This window comes from Myotis myotis, unplaced genomic scaffold (assembly GCF_014108235.1).
Source record: "Myotis myotis isolate mMyoMyo1 unplaced genomic scaffold, mMyoMyo1.p scaffold_m19_p_2, whole genome shotgun sequence".
In the NCBI taxonomy this organism is placed as follows: Eukaryota; Metazoa; Chordata; class Mammalia; order Chiroptera; family Vespertilionidae; genus Myotis; species Myotis myotis.
The window spans coordinates 45,427,281-45,446,558 of NW_023416324.1; the positions used below are offsets into that span (position 1 = coordinate 45,427,281).

Here is a 19,278-nt window from a genome sequence, read left to right on the forward strand (position 1 = left end):
TTTCTGTCTGCCATATTCTTATGGCTCTCATGGCCACTGGCTGGTTTTCAGAGCAGATGTTTTGGGAGCGCATCACTCCAATGGAAACCTTAGAAGCTGAGGCACTAGCGGTGAAATCCAAACCCTTCGCTCCTCAGAACTAGAAGCTGGGGTTCCCTCACAATTGTATGGTGCTGTGCCGGGGTTTATGGCAAGTATCTCTCAGCCTTTCTTACCCGTGTGGGCATTTCCTCTTTGTGCAATGTGCACTATAGTGTCTGGGTCTCTTTCAGGGGGAATTGTCCAATGTGTAGCTGTACATGTGGTGAGACCATGGAAGGAGGGCACTCAGTAGCCTCCTGTGTCATCTTTGTGTTGGTCAACTCTCCTGTATCCCTCTCCTTAACATGGATGAGCGCTCTTTTTTACAAGGAGTTGTGACAGACTCATCATCTGTCCCCTGTGAAGTTAACCCTCATTTTAAAAATTGTGACCGTTGTAACTTTAATGTGAGAAGGCTCTCCTGCATTGCTGGAAGTTTTCCTCATGAGTCACTTCTACACGATTGTCACATGTAGTATTTGTAAAGGCTAAAAGTAAACAATTAGGAGCTCCCAGGGTTGTGCTGCACAGTCTGATTTCTTGTATTATTTGTGAAGAACATTTTGCCCTTATCGTAAACACTTCTACATCAGAGAATCTCTGTGATGCAGCCTGGAAATCTGCATTTTAATAATTTCTAAAGTTTGAATTCACATTGCTTGTTATTTTCATTGACATCTTCTGCCAGTTTTTACATCTGCTAGGTTATTCTCTTGCTATACAAACGTAACCTCTAATTTGATATGCAGCTCAATTTCTTAGCCACTCTCCTTCCTCAGAGGAAGACTGGTATCAGGTGTTGATATTCTGATTCAGAGGGGTGGAAATAGGTAATCAGCAGAAGCAACTGCAACGTCTTTATTTCTTTCCCCAAATGTGGGGGTTGGGGAAGAAAGGGCATTCAGAGACTGGGTTGTATTTTGCACAAGTGATTTTGATTGTTACTTATTCTGCTATTCTGTTTTTTATACCAAATCAGAAGTAGAATGGCTTTTCTTATACACATCTTTAACAAGCCAACTGTAATTTAGATTTTAGCATTAGTTATGATTTTTTCTCTCACAGGTGTCATCTTTAAGAAATGAAAAGCGAGGTTCATCTTATCTCATCTCTGCCCCAGAAGGTGGTTCCGTGGAATTTGTTGACCAGCATTCTCAGGGCACAGGAGCATATTACATGGAGACCTACTTAAAAAAGAAGCGTGTGTACTGAGCTAAGTTCTCTCCTTATATAACCTCCTATGGCTCTTTGAGTATCTCTGCTGTTCATCGCTGCCTTAACTACATTCATACTAGCCATATCCTTTAAATACGGGTTTATAATTTCACAGAAGGAATTGTGTTGTGCAGCAGGCAGAATTGCCAAATAAAAAGTAAGTAGCAATAAGAAGGGACCTTTTCCAATAGAAGTAGATGCATCTTAATCAATGCGGTATTAACTTATAGTCCAGTGCAGAAATTAACAATATTCCTTATTTGAGGACTGGGAATAATTTTGGCACCATACATAAAAATTTGAAGCAATAAATGGGAAACAGTCTTGTTTCCTGGGCCTTAGAAGAGTTTCTTACATGCCAATGTGCATTTCTATTTACCTTCCCTAGAAGTAATCTTATAGATTTTTAGAATTACAAGAGTACAAGTACAAAATGCAGCAATACTGAAAAAAAGATGCTATACATGCAAACTAAATTATTAGCCACATACACCAGCCATGTAATATAAAACCCCCACAGAGAGTGATATCCTGGTATACACTACCAGATTCCTTCCTTCTAATATGTTATTAACCATATATGCCTTTTGTGAATAAACAAGGTATTTTAAGAAAAGTAGCTTTGATGCTATTACTTAAGCGGGTGGCAAACCATACCCTGCGATTAATTTCAGTCCTCCACCTGCTTTTGTACAGACTACAAGCTAAGAATGATGTTTACATTTTTAAATGGTTGGAGGAAAAATGAAAATTTTAGGAAATTGTGTCCATACATAAAATTTTATTGGAACACAACCATGCTTACTCACACCCTAAGGTTACTTTTGTGCTACAATGGCAGAGCCAAGTAGCTGGACAGAGACCTGCAAAGTCTCAAATATTTACCATCTGGCCCTTCATGGAGAAAGTTTGCTGACCCCTGATCTAATAGTACTAATCCTTTTACTTCACCTAAAGACAGACAAAGCTTTAACTTTTGCACCTGACTTGTAAGTGGCAAGGAACTTAGGTTTCTGTCTCATTCCATGACGTATCGACTAGTAATTAGATCATTAAATGTGTTATTTCACAGTATGACAGTAAAGCAGTCAATGCTGTTCTTTCTGAAAGAGTCTTATGGAGTGATAGTATTTACCACCATTTTGAACTAATAATAATAAGCTTTACTTCACTTTGTCTCTTATTCTGTTGTAGTATGTTAGGCTAAAAATAAAACAATTTTGTTGCATATAACTTCTGACATCACCATTTCCTGAAGACATTGATATTAAACGCATGAGAAACCCTTTGCCATCTCGAAATATCAAAGTTTGTTCCTTGTTATGAGACTGTCATTGATAAGGAATTTAGGAATCTCAATGATCCTAGTCTTTTTGAACTCAGATTGTTAAATATCTGGTAATTTGGGGGAGTTACTATTTTTGACATGATAATGAGGTATCTATCCTGTTTTAATTATGAAGTTAAAAAAATTGGTGCATATGTTGTAAAAAACATTACTTCGTCTAATTTATTGCATATATTAACTTCTTTTGGAAAATGAAAGCTAGACTAATTTCTAAGAAGGATACTACCTATGAATAATGATCAGGATAGGCATGACTCAGCAGACCAATAATGGGTTCTCCATGCTCTGCACTTCTGCCCATTTTCCGGCTGCGTTAAGCTTCAATGCTTAGTCACACACATAAGATGGTGAATTTTAAATAAGAGCTGCGAAATGAAAATTCATTTACAGCACATGTGGATCTGCCCTCTGTCCTGGCTTATGCACCACTAACATTAGACATAAGTACAAATCAAATGTTGTTAGTAAAAAAGACCCTTCCCAAAGTCTATATTGTTATTTTTCTAAGTAAACAAATTGTTTGAAATGCTTTGAAAATGGAGTCTTAATATTAAAAGGCATATGCATGTGAAGTCTCGTATTATTTATTTGTATAAAGAGTAAACAAAGTGCATATAGAGTGGCCACAGGTTTGACACAGACAGACATCTTGGTGATGGAGGATCATTGAACAAATCTAAATGGATCAATCCAGAACTCTCTCTTTTCAGGCTCAAAAGGTAAAACAAAACATTTTTCATACTCTTGGTCATAAAGATCTAATGGTTCACATTGAATCAGAGATTAGACATTTTGATTACCCAGCTACCTCAAAACTGTCTAGTGGATCCTGAACTCCATAGTGCTACCAGCGGGTTCTTTTCTTTCAAGTCTTATTCCCTTGGGCAGCGATTTTCAACCAGTGTGCCACCAGAACTGTTAAAACATGCAATACCTGACTAGTCAGCGGCGTACTCTTTTCCCTTGTCAAAAAAAAAAAAAAAAAATTACAGCTAATACAACAATAGCCATCTGGTGTGAATGAACCAAAATTATATCTTTTTTTTGGTGTGCCATGAGTTGAAAATCGCTGCCATAGAATGACGGTCAAAATAGTGATCGACTGTTACAGATGGCGGCTAAGTACTGAAACACTCTAAGAACAGTGCGATATAGTATATATTCTGACTGGTTGCATCCAAAACCAATGCTGGAATAGCTTGCCCCAAAGTGGTCGAGTTATAAAAGGATATATATACATTGACATTTCTTAAAAGCGTGTATAACAGCATCCAGGTTCTTGGAATCAAATCTGTTTAGCAGTATACTGTTTGGGAAAGCACTGGCACAGGCTGAGTTCTCAAGAATTAACACCAGGCAGCAAAGAGTCTATTCCATAGCAGTCCCCCGAGCACAATCAGTTTTCTTACAAAAAAAAAAAAAGGGTACCGCTGGTCACCCAAGGGGACAGAAGCTAAGCTACTGGAAAAACAAAACAACTCCAAGTTTAAAGTCCTATTGATGACAAGAATACACTCATCTTTGTATAGAAATGGTAGTATACTAACTGGTATCTAATAGTTCAAGAATGCTTGCTCTATCACTATATAGATGATGACATTTTTAGGGCATGTTAAAGTATTGACTAAGTCCATTTACCTTTGATTTATGCACCAGAAAAATATTTAAATCAGCTGGGAGAAAGCAATCATCTTGAGATTTTGTTTTGAAAATATCCTATTCTGGTACACAACTGTGATGGTACACTAGCCAGATGAAATGGTGGTATATCGTTCCAAAAGGAGGAGTGCTTACTAATATTTTGGTTGTCATTAAATTTGGCACCAATAACAGTGACAAATAACAAGGAAGTACTTACACATATTAAGCACCACAGCGTGCCTTATACATGAATTACGTACCCAAGTATCTTTTTAGACAGAATACAAAGTTTTTCCATTAAAATTTTTTTAAATGGCTTGGGTATTTGTTGGGGAAGAGGACTTAATACACAGTGAGATTTAAATGCTATTCATGCTTATTTTAAAAGTGCCTCAAATCCTTCAATAAGGTTCTGGAAGGTTGTCCGATTATTTGGTTGGAATTCCCAGCATTTTCTCATAAGTTGATAAACCTGTAAAAAGAAGAAACAGTAACAGTAAAAAAAAAAAAAGTATAGAAATGTAAATGACTTTCCATAAGACTAGATAACAAGGGCATTTGAATGATTAATATAGAAAATGTCACACCTATATTTCACAAATAATATTTTAATATTTGAGAAGCTCATGGGTTAAATGACCTTAAAAAAAAAAAATCCAGGTCATTATGGTAAACCAATTTAAGGGTGAAGTATTATCTCAGTTTAGATTCTGGGTACCTTACTCTAAGATGTACTGAATAGTATGAATTAGTCTTAAAGGCTCAATTCACTTTAGAATACAGAAAACTGAACATCTTAAATGCTACATCATAAATGCTATCAGTAAGCAGGACAAACTTCTACACAAAATGTATATATTTCTCACAATAAGGCTATACCAAAATATGCTCCTATGGTACTTTCTGAGGTGAGCCTACTTTTGGAGGGAATCCTTGCTTTGAACATAATTTGTGGCTGTCATCTGGCCCAAAGATGATTTCTCAAATATCTGAAATTCAGCTTCAGAAAACAGTTTTAAAGAACTGTCTACTCCTCCCTGCTCCTCCCACCTTGTCCCTTGCTGGATAAATGCAAACTGTGAAAACATAGTAACATTTGAGTGGTGTAACTGTGAAGTGCCCGGCCCATAAATACCTCATCTGGACAGTTAGGAGGACAAGGCAAACGTTTTCCTTCTTTCAATGTGTTCACAAGTCTTGTTACTGTCATCTGGCCGTGAGTGGGGCCTATCATTTTCAGGAACAACTATGTAAAATAAAATCAGACAAGATGTTTTAGGTTGCATATATTTATATAAACCAGATTAAGGTGGAATTTCTAGAATAAATGAAATTAAAATAATAAAAAGGCTTTTTTCCATAGTAACTCTAAATGCAAGTCCAAAAATCCTGATTAGCACTCACTGATCAGACTCAACCCACCACTCCTCCTGGCCAGGGAGCCTTCCCAGTGAGAATGACCTCATTTAGGAATACGTGAAGCTCAGACAAAGCTCCTACCCAGGGCTCCTTCACACGGAGGAGACCCTTGAAAGTCAGGGTTACCTGAGAGAACTTTGGGCTCCTTGGGAAAGCAGGATGTGGGAGAGCCACACAAAGTGTCAAGGAATAAACCAAGTTAGATGGAAAGCAACACTTTCCATTATAATACACGAACTGGATTCCACTTAAGAACTTAAAACTTACAAAGTAGAAGGATGGACACATTTTTGTTATTGTTAATCCTTACCTGAGGATATTTTTTCCATTGCTTTTCAGAGTGGGAGAGAGAACTGGTTGCTTCCCTCACACGCCCTGAAAGTATGTGCGGGCCAGGGCTGGACACATTTTAATTGGGTGCTAGGCTCAAATGAACAGACGAGTACAACTTACGGCCATGGGGCTGGAGTCTGAATCACAGTAAGTAAGCAGCTCGTGCAGAGTCACTCCAAAGGACCAGACGTCAGAGGCAATATAAAATTTACACTGAATTAGACATTCTGGGGCGTACCTAAAAGAAAGGAAAACATGACACTTCACTTCCTGCGAAGGAGATGCCAACAGATAAATACCTTACAAAGAAAAATCACCTTTGGTTTGTCTTAGAATTTAATATTCTACGACATGAAAGTATGTATTAATCTCAGTACATTTTTCCTCCAAAACAATAGCAGGGTAAGTTTGTGCTCTTCACTGCACAGCCTTTGCTCTCCACGTGGAGGCAGGTATATGGGACAGGCCCCAGATTTGATTTGCCTACAAGTTCAGAATGAATCAGCAGTGACCTCCCTGCCCAGTCCTCTTCCGTGTCAGCTGTTTTGATGAGTGATACCCAATTGCCTAAGCCAGAAATTGAGGCATCCCATATCTGATTTCCTAAATACTTCTCATACCTACTCACCTCTCCTAAACCCACCATCACTGGCTCTGGCTGAATCAAGACTCTCTGGCTCCCCTCCATTCCACAGTGACCTTTTAAAAACAAGTCCCCACCCAACAGTACCCCAAAGCTCGTGGGATCCCCGCCCCCCAAGGCAGACCTCCCACTTCATGACCAGCCACACCAAGCTGATGTCAGTTCCTAGGATACCACGGCTCTTGCCTCGTTCTTTTGAGTCACACATGCCTTCTTCTAACCACCTTTACAAGCCCCCACGAATCTTTTAAGGTTTCTTAGGACTTCCGGAAAACCAAGCCTGAACCCCCCTATATCTATGGTACCATGAAATTGGTTGCCTCACCCATTAAACTCTAAACTTGGTCTGCTTGTGTCTTGACTCGTTTGATTAATGAACAAAGGAAGGTTTAGTCTCTACGGATGGGAGAGATCTGTTTGTGTCTATGTAGGATGTACCTCCCAGGTGCTCATTAGTTTAATGGGGGTGGGTAGGGTCTGGAGTGGACACTTAACAACTTCTCTCCTGGACAGTGTTCTGGGCTGACAGGTGGAAAGCAGGGAAGACTGGTGATTCAAGAGAAGATGCCCATGTTTCCCATGGATTTTGCTCTGCTCTGTCCAGGGTCTCCTTGGATCTGTTCCATGCCCACTTTGTCACCTCATTCCTGCCCCCTTCTCCTACCTGCCCTCCAGGTTGCCTCTACAGGGATGTGCCTACTCTAACTGCTAACAGTTTTAAGAACCACATTAGATAAGTGCCTTCTTGCTTGGCCGGTGTGGCTCAGTGGTTGAGCTCCGACCTATGAACCAGGAGGTCATGGTTTGATTCCTGGTCAGGGCACATGCCCGGGTTGTGGGCTCAATCCCCAGTGGGGGCGTGCAAGAGGCAGCCCATCAGTGATTCTCATCATTGGTGTTTATATCTCTCCCCTCCTCTCTGAAATCAATAAAAATATATTTAAAAAAAGTAAGTGTCCTCTCCTGGGAAACTGGAGATGCGGAGGTGATGGTTACATTTCTCTATTTGGAAGATGGTGCCATTCGAAGCTCAGACATTTCTCTGAGTTGCTTTCAGTGGAAGAACCTAAAGCTGTGTCCTGAGGGCAAAGATCAATCAATTCCAAATGTTCTAAGGCCTTTCTAACACCAACTCAGGTAAGAGGAATGGGAGACATTCACAGAGCTAGAAAGGGCCTATCAAAACAGCAGAAACTCTACGAAATACTGATGAAACCAAAGTCTGTTTTAGTTACCAGAACACAGGGCTGTCCCGGTCATCCTTGACTGTGTAGTACTCCTTATCGGTTTCAATTGCTTTAGTTAAACCGAAGTCTCCAATTTTCACTTGGTGCTCACTTTCAACAAGGACATTCCTTGCTGCTAAGTCCCGGTGAACATACTGTCGTGACCCCAAATAGTCCATCCCCTGGGGAGAGAAGTAAAGGCAGAGGGCATTGCTGAAGGTCAGTTCACACTGTATTTCCTATCATTTCATACAAAAAAAAATACAATTCACATATCACTGTTTGGGTTTTTACTTTATGCAAAAATAGTAAGACCAATCTGATTCAAAGAAACACAGTAAATCGGCTATACTTAACAATCAGTTCAGTTTCTTAGTAGAGGCTAATTGTTCATCCTAGTCATGTAGAGCAAAATATACTCAGTGCAATTATCAGAAAGTCTAATTACAAACCAATCACCCAGGATGAATGCCCCTTTTTGTAATCTTTAACATGCTTCTTCTTTACCTTACAAATCTGAACAGCATATTTTAACTGCTGTTTGAGGTTAATTTTGTTCTTATTCTTTGGAAGATATTCCTTAAGGCTTCCAGAAGGCAGAAATTCCATGATGAGCTTAATACCATTTCCTCCTGTATTCAAAACAGAACAAAACATCAGTACGAAGTTACCAAAGAAAGGAACTGAGGGAGAGTAATGGGCACAGGATCTGGAGACACTTCAGCATCACCTCTGAACCACAGGCAAGTCCCCAACCTCGAAAGCCCCACAGCCTCTGGCCCCTCAGCAGTGACAAGGATAGTAACACTCGTGTACCCACCCCAGAGCCATCAGCATTCACTGAGAGAATACAGAGTGCGCTGCAAACCACCAGGCAAATAATAATGAAGAAAAAAAAATATGAACCACATCATTTCACTGCCAATTTTAAAGTACTGGCTTGCAAACAGATACACTTCTTAGTAAACACCATTTGCCACCTTGCCTTAGACAGCTAGAAAACGAAATATCCTGGCTAGAGTTGGATCAGAAGACTAGGAGAAGCGAGGGGTGGGTGTCAGTTTCATACTGCTGTGTGCCTCCAGTGCCAGTATCCGGCCGGGTGATGGTCAGTCCCCCGGTGGGTGTATGAACAGCCTGGAAAGATGGTGCCGGGGTCACCCCTGGCTGGAAGGGAGGCTGCGCGGCTTCCCTGGAGCTCTGCAGCTGCTGAGGGATGTCAGTGCCTACAACTTCGAAGCCCTACAGCTCATGGGGGCCACCAGCTAGCGCACATACAGCTGCGGCACTGCCGCCTCAGCACTGGCCCTTCTGATCCCAGACAGGCGCTTAGTCTTTAAAAACCACCCTACTTTGCACAACATACCATCCTCTGTGCAGATGCCTTTGTACTTGACAATGTTCTCGTGATAGAGGTTCCTTAAGATTTCAATTTCCTTCTTCAGATCAGCTATGTGGTTCCCTCCACTCTCAGGCTTCAGGGATTTGACAGCCACCTGCTCTCCTGTATTGTCCCCTTCAGGGTCATACCTGCAGAGCTCAACCTTCCCAAAGTGGCCCTGGAGGAAAGATGTATGTGCTGGATTAGCCTGGGCTGGCAGGAACATGCTCAGAAGTTGAGGCAAGATGCACTCAAGAACTCCCAATGGGGAAAGGCTATCTCTTCAACAAATGGTGCTGGGAAAATGGGAGAAACACATGTAGAACAATAAAACTGGAACCCTACTTCACACCACTCACAAAAATGAACTCAAAATGGATCAAAGACTTAAACATAAGACCTGAAACCATAGAACTCCCAGAAGAAAACAGGGAAGAAGCTCATTGGAATACTGGTATTGGAAATGATTTTTTTATACATGATGCTAAAAGCCCAAAAGAAGAAAATGAACATATGGGACTACATCAAACTCAAAAGCTTCTGTACAGCACAAGAAACAAATTAACAAAATGAAAAAGCCTACAGAATGGGAGAAACATTTTGCAACCATATATTGGATAAGGGTTTAATATCCAAAAAAATATATAGAACATAAATATGTTAATAAAATTAAAAAAAACTGAACTTAATAAAAAATGGGCAGAAGAACTAGAGACATTTTTCCAAAAAAGGACACACAACAAGATGCTTAACTTCACAGGGAGATGCAAGTACAACCCACAAAGAGCTATCACGTCACATCATTAGAATGGCTACCATCAAGAAAATAAAACGACAGGTGCTGGTGAGGATGTGAAAGGGAACCTTACACACTATTGGGAATGTTTATTTGTCCAACTACTACAGAAAACAATATGAAGGTTCCTCAAAAAATTAAAAATAGATCTATAATGATCCAGCAACTGCACTTCTTGGAGAATACCCAAAGGAAATGTAAAAAGGAATTCAATGACATATTTGTACTCTATGTTTATCATAGCACTATTCACAATAGGCAAGATATAGAAAAAATACAAATGCCCATCAATGACGAATGGGTAAAAAAAAGAAGTAATGCATATATACAATGGAATAGTATTTAGTCAGGAGCAAGGGTGATATTCTGCCATTTGCAATAACATAAACAAACCTTGAGCACAATATGCTAAGTGAGATATGTCAGACCAGAGAAAGACAAAAACAAACAAAAAATTTAAAAAATCAAACCTCTTTAAAAAACACAAACCACAGTTATATAGTAGTTACCAGGGATTTAGGACAGATGGTGTTTAAGGTATGGACTTGTAACGTACTAAAATAGCCACAAAGATTTAATGTACAGTACACTGAACATAGATAATACTGCATTATAAGTATGTAATGTGGTAAACATCATTACATAGGCAGCCATATTATAATATATAAGTCTATCAATGTAGCACACACTACATACCTTTAATTTATACAATGTTACATGTCAAATTTTTTCAATTAAAAAAAAAGATGAGTCTTGCTCCCCATGCTGTTCCCCTGAAGACCAGGGGTGCCTAGCACAGGCTGACCTTGCAGTAGCTGGCTCCTGCTGGCTTCTACCATCACCACAGCCGCTTCCTCACATGCCATCCCCTCTATTACTGAGCTAAGACAAGGCAAGTATCAGGTGGCTAGTGAATCCAGTTTCCATGGAAATGTAACCCAAAGGAAATGGAGGTTATTTTTGGCCAAGTAGGACCACTGTGGCATTCGTGGACAGCCCAAGGCACACCCTACAACAGAGGCACCATGGAGTCATTTCAAGAGCCTTGCATGGGAGCCCTTTGGAAGAAAGGGATTAGATCCCAGTTTAGCGATTTGACAGTGATGTTGGCCCAGTTACCAAATCTTTGAGCGGGTCCAGAGGTGCTCAATGTGTACAGCAGTAATAACCCCTCAGGGATACTGTGAAGAACTAGGGACTCTGTGCTTGTAAAATGCCCAGCATGTAGCCTGGCACACCACAGACATTCAAGGCAGGACACAGTCTTACTTACTTTATGGAACTACAGAAAAGTCTGTATAAAGATGCAAGTCCCAGTATCTTCTCTATCACGTTAAATGTTAGGAAACTGATTTGAGGTCCAAAGGAAAGCTGCTATGGCATTCTGTGTAGTAAATCCACCCCCATTTAAGCAGCCTCGTAGGACACAGATGCCCAGAGACTTTCCTATTTCCACCGTATCTGTACCTACTCCCCCATATTGCTCCCTCTGCATGCTCTTCTGCCCCTTCGAGAACATGCCCTAAGTGCATATACAGCCACATGCGCATGCTGTCACTATGTGCGCGACATAACCCCTGTGATACAAGTGTCCCAAAGAAAGTGCAATAAGATACTTTCTCTTATGAACTTTGACCAGAAATGGGAAAGAATGGAAAGCGGCTTTAAATGCAGATGGAGATGTGGTCAGGGAGTACTAGGATGTAACTTGCCTCTCCCAAGTCACGAATTCTCTTTAAGAAGCGCTTTTCAAAATGTGTGGGATCCACTTCGGTTGCTGGCTTTTTCTCTGAAACGATGTCTGGATCTAACAGAAGAAAAATGAAAACGTTAAAAAGACATGATTGCCACTCACAGGCAACCAGTTATCAGTTATCCCTGCCCCTCAGCCAGCTCTCCAGGGCATGGGCTGATCTTGGTTACGTAAACAGGGCCAGGCAGCGTCTTACTCTGCTCTTCCAGCTTATTGATGTCTCTCATGATGGCCCGGAAAAAGGGTCTCTGGTTGGGGTCATAGTTCATGCAGCGAGTCATAAGGTCGGCCAGCTCCTTACAAGACGGTGTCACTGGTCTGCACCGGCTTTCGTAGAATCTCTCTTTCTGTGAAGAAGAAGAGAACATGGAAGAAACCAAAGGAACCACCCACAAACCTTTTAGCCCCAGGGCAGGAGGACTAATCAATCCTAATTTAATTTCCAACAGCTCTGCTTAAAGGTAGATTTCATAGACGTGCATGGGAAAATCTCTGATAAAATAATCTGAACCCCAAGAAGCTGCATTCCAGTCAAGTAACCCAACCTTTCTGGAATACAGTTTGGCAACATGTATAAAAATCTCCAGGTCCTTGAAACCCTTTGACTCATTAATTCTAATTATTGTATGACAGAAATAAATCAGATATAAACAAAGATTTATATGTCAAGGTATTCCCTGCAGAATTAGATAGAACATTACAAGTTTGAAAACAGCCCAAATGCCAGATAAAAAATTAGTTAAGTAAATTAGAGTTTAACAGAGCAATCAACACTTACATTGAATTTGTAAAATTGTAAAGCTTATTGAATCAAGTACTCAATATTAATGAAATGATATAGCATGCATAACTCTAGCATGATCCCAACTTTGTTTTAAAAAGAGATATGAACAGACTGGAAGACAGTATGCCAAAGTGTAAAACAGTGGTCAGGAGTGACAGAAATATGGTGATTGCTATTTTCTACAACTGTTTATTACTTTAAAATTCAGAAACAAATAATTGATGCCGCTCAAAAAAGAACTAAGTGAAATTACTACCCTCCAGTTTCTGTCTGTAGCTGAATCCCAAGAGTACTAGTTCCTCTTCTTGTCCCCCTGAGGGCGAGGAGGTGAGAGTTAGGGTCCCAGGGGAGGGGAGAGATTAGGATTACGGAGCTGAGACCACCCTCACCTCTAAGGGTCACTCACCTTCCCTGTCACAGGGCTGTCCAACCCAACCAAGGCTACCGGGGAGGAGACTGGCGGACTTCTTTTATCAAAGGCACACACCCTTCCTCACACCATCCCTGTATCCTGCTCAGCCCTGGGTACACAGCAGGTACTCAATAAATACTGACAGACAACAAAGGGTATGCTGTTTTATTTCCAAAGAAGTTCAAAATAAAATGATCTTCCCAAAAGCCTAGGCTGAAAATTCCAAAGAGATTTATAGACCTGATGGTTTCCCTACTGGTTTTGCCCTAACACCCTTTTCCCAAGTCCTGCACCATCTTTACTTGGCCAAAGATTAACTGGTTAAAGGTTCTCCCTCTTCAATGACCTACTACGTATACACCCTCCACTCTGGGTCCCACTGCCACTCCTGTTCTAGCCTCGGAGCATGAGTCCCTCCTGGTCTCTCCTCAGCCTGTCCATTCCAACCATGTGTCCAGATGAACTGTCCCCAAGCCGACCTCTGACCATCTCTCTCCTCAACGAAACTCTTCAATGTCCCATACAATACACCCAAGTAAAATTCATGCCATCGGGGCTTTTTACAATCTGACCACAGACATCTCTCCAAACTTATCACCCGTCATTCCTCACCATACTCTAGGCCAGCCGTGGGCAAACTACGGCCCGCGGGCCAGATCCGGGCCCGTTTGAAATGAATAAAACTAAAAAAGAAAAAAAAGACTGTACCCTTTTATGTAATGATGTTTACTTTGAATTTATATTAGTTCACACAAACACTCCATCCATGCTTTTGTTCTGGCCCTCCGGTCCAGTTTAAGAACCCATTGTGGCCCTCGAGTCAAAAAGTTTGCCCACCCCTGCTCTAGGCCAACGAAACCGCTCACTGCTTCCCGTAAACAACTGAAGTGCCACCTTCCCCCTGGACTTCGAGCAGCTCCTCCCAGCTACAAGGTATGTCTACACCTCTGAACACAGGCATATTCCAATCTCCAAATCACTGGGTCGGGGTCAGTGGCCCTTTACTGTTATTTTTACTACTTTATCCCTTTGGAGTTAAGAGTCTCCACTCTTTCCACAAGTGAACAAGAGAGGTTGAAGCCTCGCCTGTTTCGCAATCTAGCTGGGGAACCCAGGTGAGAGTCTTAAGCTCCTGCGCCTGTTACCTGACCTGTAACGTGTACAGTGAGGGTAATGGCACTCCTACCGAACTGCAGGGCTCTTGCACTGACAGTATGAAATATTCTTTATGGAATCCTTATTTTGTTATTTTAGCCCAATTCTCCTCCACATCCTCAAGGGAAGGCAAGGCCTGTCCGTTTTCTTGTGAGCCCTCAACTTTTATCTAAACAATGCCTGATACACACAAGGAACTCAACAAATATCTGTATTAATTTTGCTGACTAACAGGCACTTGAAATCTCAGATAAATAATACTATAATGATCTACTGACATGTATTGTGTGCCTGGCACTATATGTGCATTATGTAGTTAGTCTTCACAGAAATCCTACAAAGTGGGTCTCATGTATCCCCACTGTACAGATGCTGAAACTGAGGCCCAGGTAGGTTAAGTTACAGTTGCAAGGTCACAAGAGATGGGCCCATCTCTTTTCACAATATGAGACTTCCTGGTAACTCCTAAGACAGCCATGAGCATCCCAGGAGCCTTCACTCAGCTCACACCCTGGAAAACAAAAGCTCACCTCAATCAGTGTCTTATCTTTCAGAGGGATCTCGCCATTATAGCAGATTTCCCAGAGTGTGGTTCCAAAGCTCCATTTGTCAGCGGCCACGCTCAGGTTCTTGGAATCTTCTACACACTCGGGAGCAATCCATGGGATTCGTTCTATGCATTCTGTAGAAAAACAGCAGACATTCACAGATCAGTCTCTGCAATCACCTGGGGAGCAAATCACCATCGTTGCAGCAAACACTGTGAGCTCATAGGGAAAATATTTCAAGTAGTGCTTTCCAAATGAATCCAGGCCCCTCATCCTTGACACTGTGGATGCATCAGGCTGAGTCAGGGCCAGCAGACCTGTCTGTTTATCAGACTCACCAGGAGAGGGTGTGCTGCCCCGTCTTCTGAAGCTCTGGCCTCAGAAACAGCACAGCACCCAGGGTGGAGGCCAACACCCTGAGGAGGGAGAACAGGGGGGCCATGTGGACAGAGGCTCCAGAAAGAGAAGACAGGGAGAAGAGGCCAACTTACACAGAGCAGGCGCGGGCGAATCTCAACTACTCTGCACCATCACCCAGCAATGTTATATTTGTTTACTGTGGGTTTCTTTCATTTGGAAAACAAGGGAAGAGAAGACTGAGGTAAAGAAGTCACCCTTCTCTCATACCAGGGACCTCTCAGCCCCTGTTCTGGCTTCTAAGGCCAGTGATCTGAGCAGAACCTCTGCCATGTCCCTGGACATGCCCCTCAACCAGCACAGTGGTCTCATGGCACAGCCTCCGGCTCCTGAGGCAGGAGGGCGGCTCCTGAGCTGGTCAGGCCCACTCACCCTTTCTTCTTCACCTTCTCACGTCCTTCAGACACAGGCCCGTGTGGCTGTGCTCTCGGGTCACACATATGCCATCACCTTGCTGCAGGCCCACCTCACTGACCCGTCATCCCCCCATCTCCCTGCATCACCCGTACTCCCCGGAACACTCACAGCATTTAACTGGCCTCTCTCGGCTCCTCTACTTGTTCTAGAGTCATCTGTGTCCATGCCTCAGACCCTTGCTCAGGACAGGCCCAAGTAGCTGGCCAGCTGGATGATGGCCAGATGACAAGCACGTACTGCGGGGTGCCTCCCCTTCCCCTTCGACGGAGCAAAACTTTAAGTGCCCAGCACTGTGCTCAGTGCTGGAGACCACTGGCCACCATGAGCCAGCGGCACGCCCCGGGGCACGCTGGTCTCCCACGCTGGCCTGTGTCTCAGCTCCCAGGTCTCTTTCCTTTGGGGCCCACACGCATAATAACCTCATTCGAAGAGAAAATGCAATCGCTCAGGTGCCTCCCAAACTGCTAACTACTATAGTGGATTTCAAAAGAAACAAGGAGGACCCAGGAGGCCCACCTTCTAACACCTCTCTGACCACTTCCAGACCAGTGGCCTCCCCTTGTGCTAACCCAACGCCGTGGACACAGCTCCTTAACTGCAAGGACCAGAAGTACCTCGATGACTTGTCTGTATCTCCTACTATAGTCAGCTCCTTAAAGGAGTCAGGGACCAACCCTGCTCACACTCCATACCTTCCCCCAACCCCCAGGGCAGAGTAGGAGCACCAGACACCCACGGGCTGAAGTGTTCTTTCTAAAAGGAGACAGAACCCCAACCCCAGCCCCCTCTGCCTCGGGGTAGGTGTGGGAGAGGGGAAGGGCGAGGCCTGGGGAGGAGGAGACACACCTTGCCTGGACAGCACAGTGATGGGGATGCCAGGGTCACTGAGCTTGATGAACGGGCCACACTCGCTGTCGATGCCTTCGCGGGCCAGGAGGAGGTTTTTAGTGCACACGTTTCCGTGGACCAGGTCTTTATCCTCCTACAGAGCAGAAAGGGTGAGCTCAACAAGGCTGCCCTGGCTGCCTGTCTTCGGTCCTTCCCACACTCCCTCCATTTCTGACCCTGGCCCCTTGGGTCAGCCCTCCACAGTCCCCAGCTACAGCCAGACCGGGGCAGCCCAGGTCTCCCATCCAACATGTGACCCGAGCACATTACAGAATGGGCCTCATCAGTGAAACAGGGATAACAGTGGAACATGCCTCATAGAACGTGTAAAACGTGAACAGTGGAACCATGGTAAGCACTCACTAAATGTGAGCTACTACTGATACTGGTAGTTTCATTCATTCAACAGGTATTGCACTATTTCTCCTCCTACCATACACTGCAATGCAGAAGTCAGTCCTCTGACATGACAGATGTTCCCTAATCAAGATTCATATGTTTGGAGCACATAGAGCAACCCAATATGATCATGTTCACGAAGCAGCAGGCATGCCTGTGTTTAACCGCAGAGTCTGGGCACCCCAGCCTGCTTGGCTATCCCTGGCTAGCACCTCCTTCCTACCAGCGCATTCCTACCTACTAGGACATTCTGGTTCCTGGCAGACCTCCACCAACATCAGATCAGAAGATACTTACCAAGTAACTCAGGGCACTGGCCAGCTGTTTAGCAACTTTGAATTTCCACGGAGTGGTGAGGACGTCGCTTTTCCGGTGCATGAAGAGATCCAGAGGCCCGCCCTCCACGAACTCTTCCACCATGATATCTACAAGCACAGAATGAGCCCCATCTGGAACCTTCTGTCTGTCTGGGACAGTACTTTCCCTCATTCCCCTGTGAGAGCTTGTGTGGCTGGTGCTCGGCCTGGGAGGATGCCGACACCCTCGGGAGGGGCAAACAGCAGAGTGATTCAAAGCCGGTTCAAGCCTTGGGTTCAAGCCCGGCCTAGAGCTCCTTATGCATCGACTCACAGGGGAACAACTCCACTTATCTACCCAACCTTCCAGGGCCCAGAGTTGGCAAGAAGAGAACATTCAAGAAATGAGTGAAAAACAAATGGGATTTAGTTTCAGGGTCACTATTAACCTAAACACGTGACCTGCTCAGTACCTCAAATCCCTCGATTGCAAAACGAAAGGCAAGAAGCAAGGACAACAAGAAGAGGGTATCAGCTCCCCCACCCCCAGGTGTCTTCACAGCACCCATGCCTCCCCAGCCAGGGCCATCCGCCTCTCCCAAAGAGAATACACTTACTCTCCACGTCTCGGACACAGACACCGTAGAGGTACACGATGTGTTTGTGGGAGACCTGTCTCATCATGCTGGCTGCCTCGAAGAAGGCCTGTGGGAGAAGGAAGGTCAAGGGTAAGCCACCCCGGTCTGACCCGACCCCATACGGGCTGTGCTGAGAGAAAAAGCCGATGGATCCCAGAAAGCTCAGGACTCATCCTCCAGGTCCTGAAGACTGCTCCCGGCCTCGACTTCCCAGGGGCAGTGCCAGGCCTTCCCCTTGACCTCAGTCTGGCTGGGGGGTGGTATTTATTTAGAAAAACCTAGTAAGATATGGAGCCAGGCTGGTGAGATAGGCTAGCTATCAATTTCCCCATTGCCTACCACTTTCGCTCCCTTTAAACGCTGGGAAATGACAATGTGCAGCACTGTATTAGAATAAAAGGGACACTAGGGCGCAAACAGGCTCCATCTCTCTAACAGCCCGTGGGACCCGGGGTACGTTTCCACTCCCCTGGGCTTTCCTTTTCCAGACTGTGGAGTGACAGCCTGACTACATGAGGGACTCTGAGACCATTCGGCTGGAGTTCTGGGGCCACAAGAACCTCCAGGTAGAAAATAGGAGAAGAGGGGAGGGATCGGCCGGCGGGAATTGCTGCTCAATCTACTTCATCTCCAATCCTCCCTCCCTTATCTAAGATTACATGTGAAAAAAGGGATTACATAAAAGACATGTTTGAAAACCATAAATAAGGCCAAAATAAGGGCAAAGGTTCTTCCCAGCTGACTGTGCTCCACAGGTTCCAGAAACGGGAGGTGGGTTAGGAGGACACTTGCCAGAGAAATGTCCCTGTGGCTGGGGTCCAAGACTTTGAGGATCACTTTTATTTTCTTCTCTTCAGAAGTTCCTTCGTCATCCTTGTAATCCACCAGGGTCCCAGAGTAGATGTGTGTCCGCGTGCCTCTCCCAAGGTGCTCTCCCTGGAGGAGGAAGCAAGAGGTTGGGTAACTGCTGGAGTCTGGGACTGAGGCCTTAACGGGAACACACACCAGAAGGGGGTGGGGCACAGGCAAAAGCGCCCCAATGGTTCAAAGCCTCTCCAGTACCTTGTCCTGGTCAGGCCTCCAGAGGAAACAAAAAGCTACTTGCCAAACAGTGTGGCACTTCCTGGGCCCCAGGAGACAGCCCTCCTATTCCCAAACACTCCCTTCCTTCCTTCTACTTCTAGGACAGCCTGTGGCCAAAACATAACCCTGAATGACTACCACAAAACTTCCAGCAGTGCTGCAACAGCCCCACATCAGCTCCGCCCTCGGTCTCCAGAGCAGATGGAGAGAGGACCCCTTTGGGGACTCCGCTCACAGGCTGAGTCACACACACAGGGGCTTCTTAGTCCTGGCTCTACTGCTTGCTGGCCCTCTAACTTGGGGACCTTCCCTTACCATGCTCAATGTCTGCCCACTCTGTAACCAGGGGTAATAATGGGACCTGCCTCAGAGTCAGATGCACAAATAGGTACAAAGGCTCCTGGT

The 19,278-nt window shown here is 44.0% G+C and overlaps 2 protein-coding genes across 4 annotated transcripts in view; one reads left to right on the top strand and one right to left on the bottom strand.

Annotated features, from left to right (window-relative positions):
- RAVER2 (ribonucleoprotein, PTB binding 2) overlaps positions 1-3,216 on the top strand; it is a 99,522-nt gene extending 96,306 nt beyond the window's left edge. For both annotated transcript variants that reach the window (XM_036347933.1, XM_036347934.1), the window contains exon 12: positions 1,147-3,216. In XM_036347933.1, coding sequence (XP_036203826.1) covers positions 1,147-1,293 — 147 coding nt within the window. In that variant the 3' untranslated portion in view covers positions 1,294-3,216. The remainder of the gene's footprint in view (positions 1-1,146) is intronic.
- JAK1 (Janus kinase 1) overlaps positions 3,213-19,278 on the bottom strand; it is a 136,230-nt gene continuing 120,164 nt past the window's right edge. The window contains exons 13-25 of one of the 2 annotated variants that reach the window (XM_036347931.1): positions 18,583-18,726; positions 17,770-17,857; positions 17,154-17,281; positions 16,416-16,551; positions 14,718-14,869; positions 12,033-12,183; positions 11,796-11,890; positions 9,273-9,465; positions 8,414-8,538; positions 7,916-8,088; positions 6,158-6,275; positions 5,421-5,531; positions 3,213-4,757 (exon numbers count right to left, since the gene is read on the bottom strand). In XM_036347931.1, the coding sequence (XP_036203824.1) occupies positions 4,662-4,757; positions 5,421-5,531; positions 6,158-6,275; positions 7,916-8,088; positions 8,414-8,538; positions 9,273-9,465; positions 11,796-11,890; positions 12,033-12,183; positions 14,718-14,869; positions 16,416-16,551; positions 17,154-17,281; positions 17,770-17,857; positions 18,583-18,726 (1,710 nt within the window). In that variant the 3' untranslated portion in view covers positions 3,213-4,661. The remainder of the gene's footprint in view (positions 4,758-5,420; positions 5,532-6,157; positions 6,276-7,915; positions 8,089-8,413; positions 8,539-9,272; positions 9,466-11,795; positions 11,891-12,032; positions 12,184-14,717; positions 14,870-16,415; positions 16,552-17,153; positions 17,282-17,769; positions 17,858-18,582; positions 18,727-19,278) is intronic. The other variant, XM_036347932.1, reaches the window with a different exon arrangement.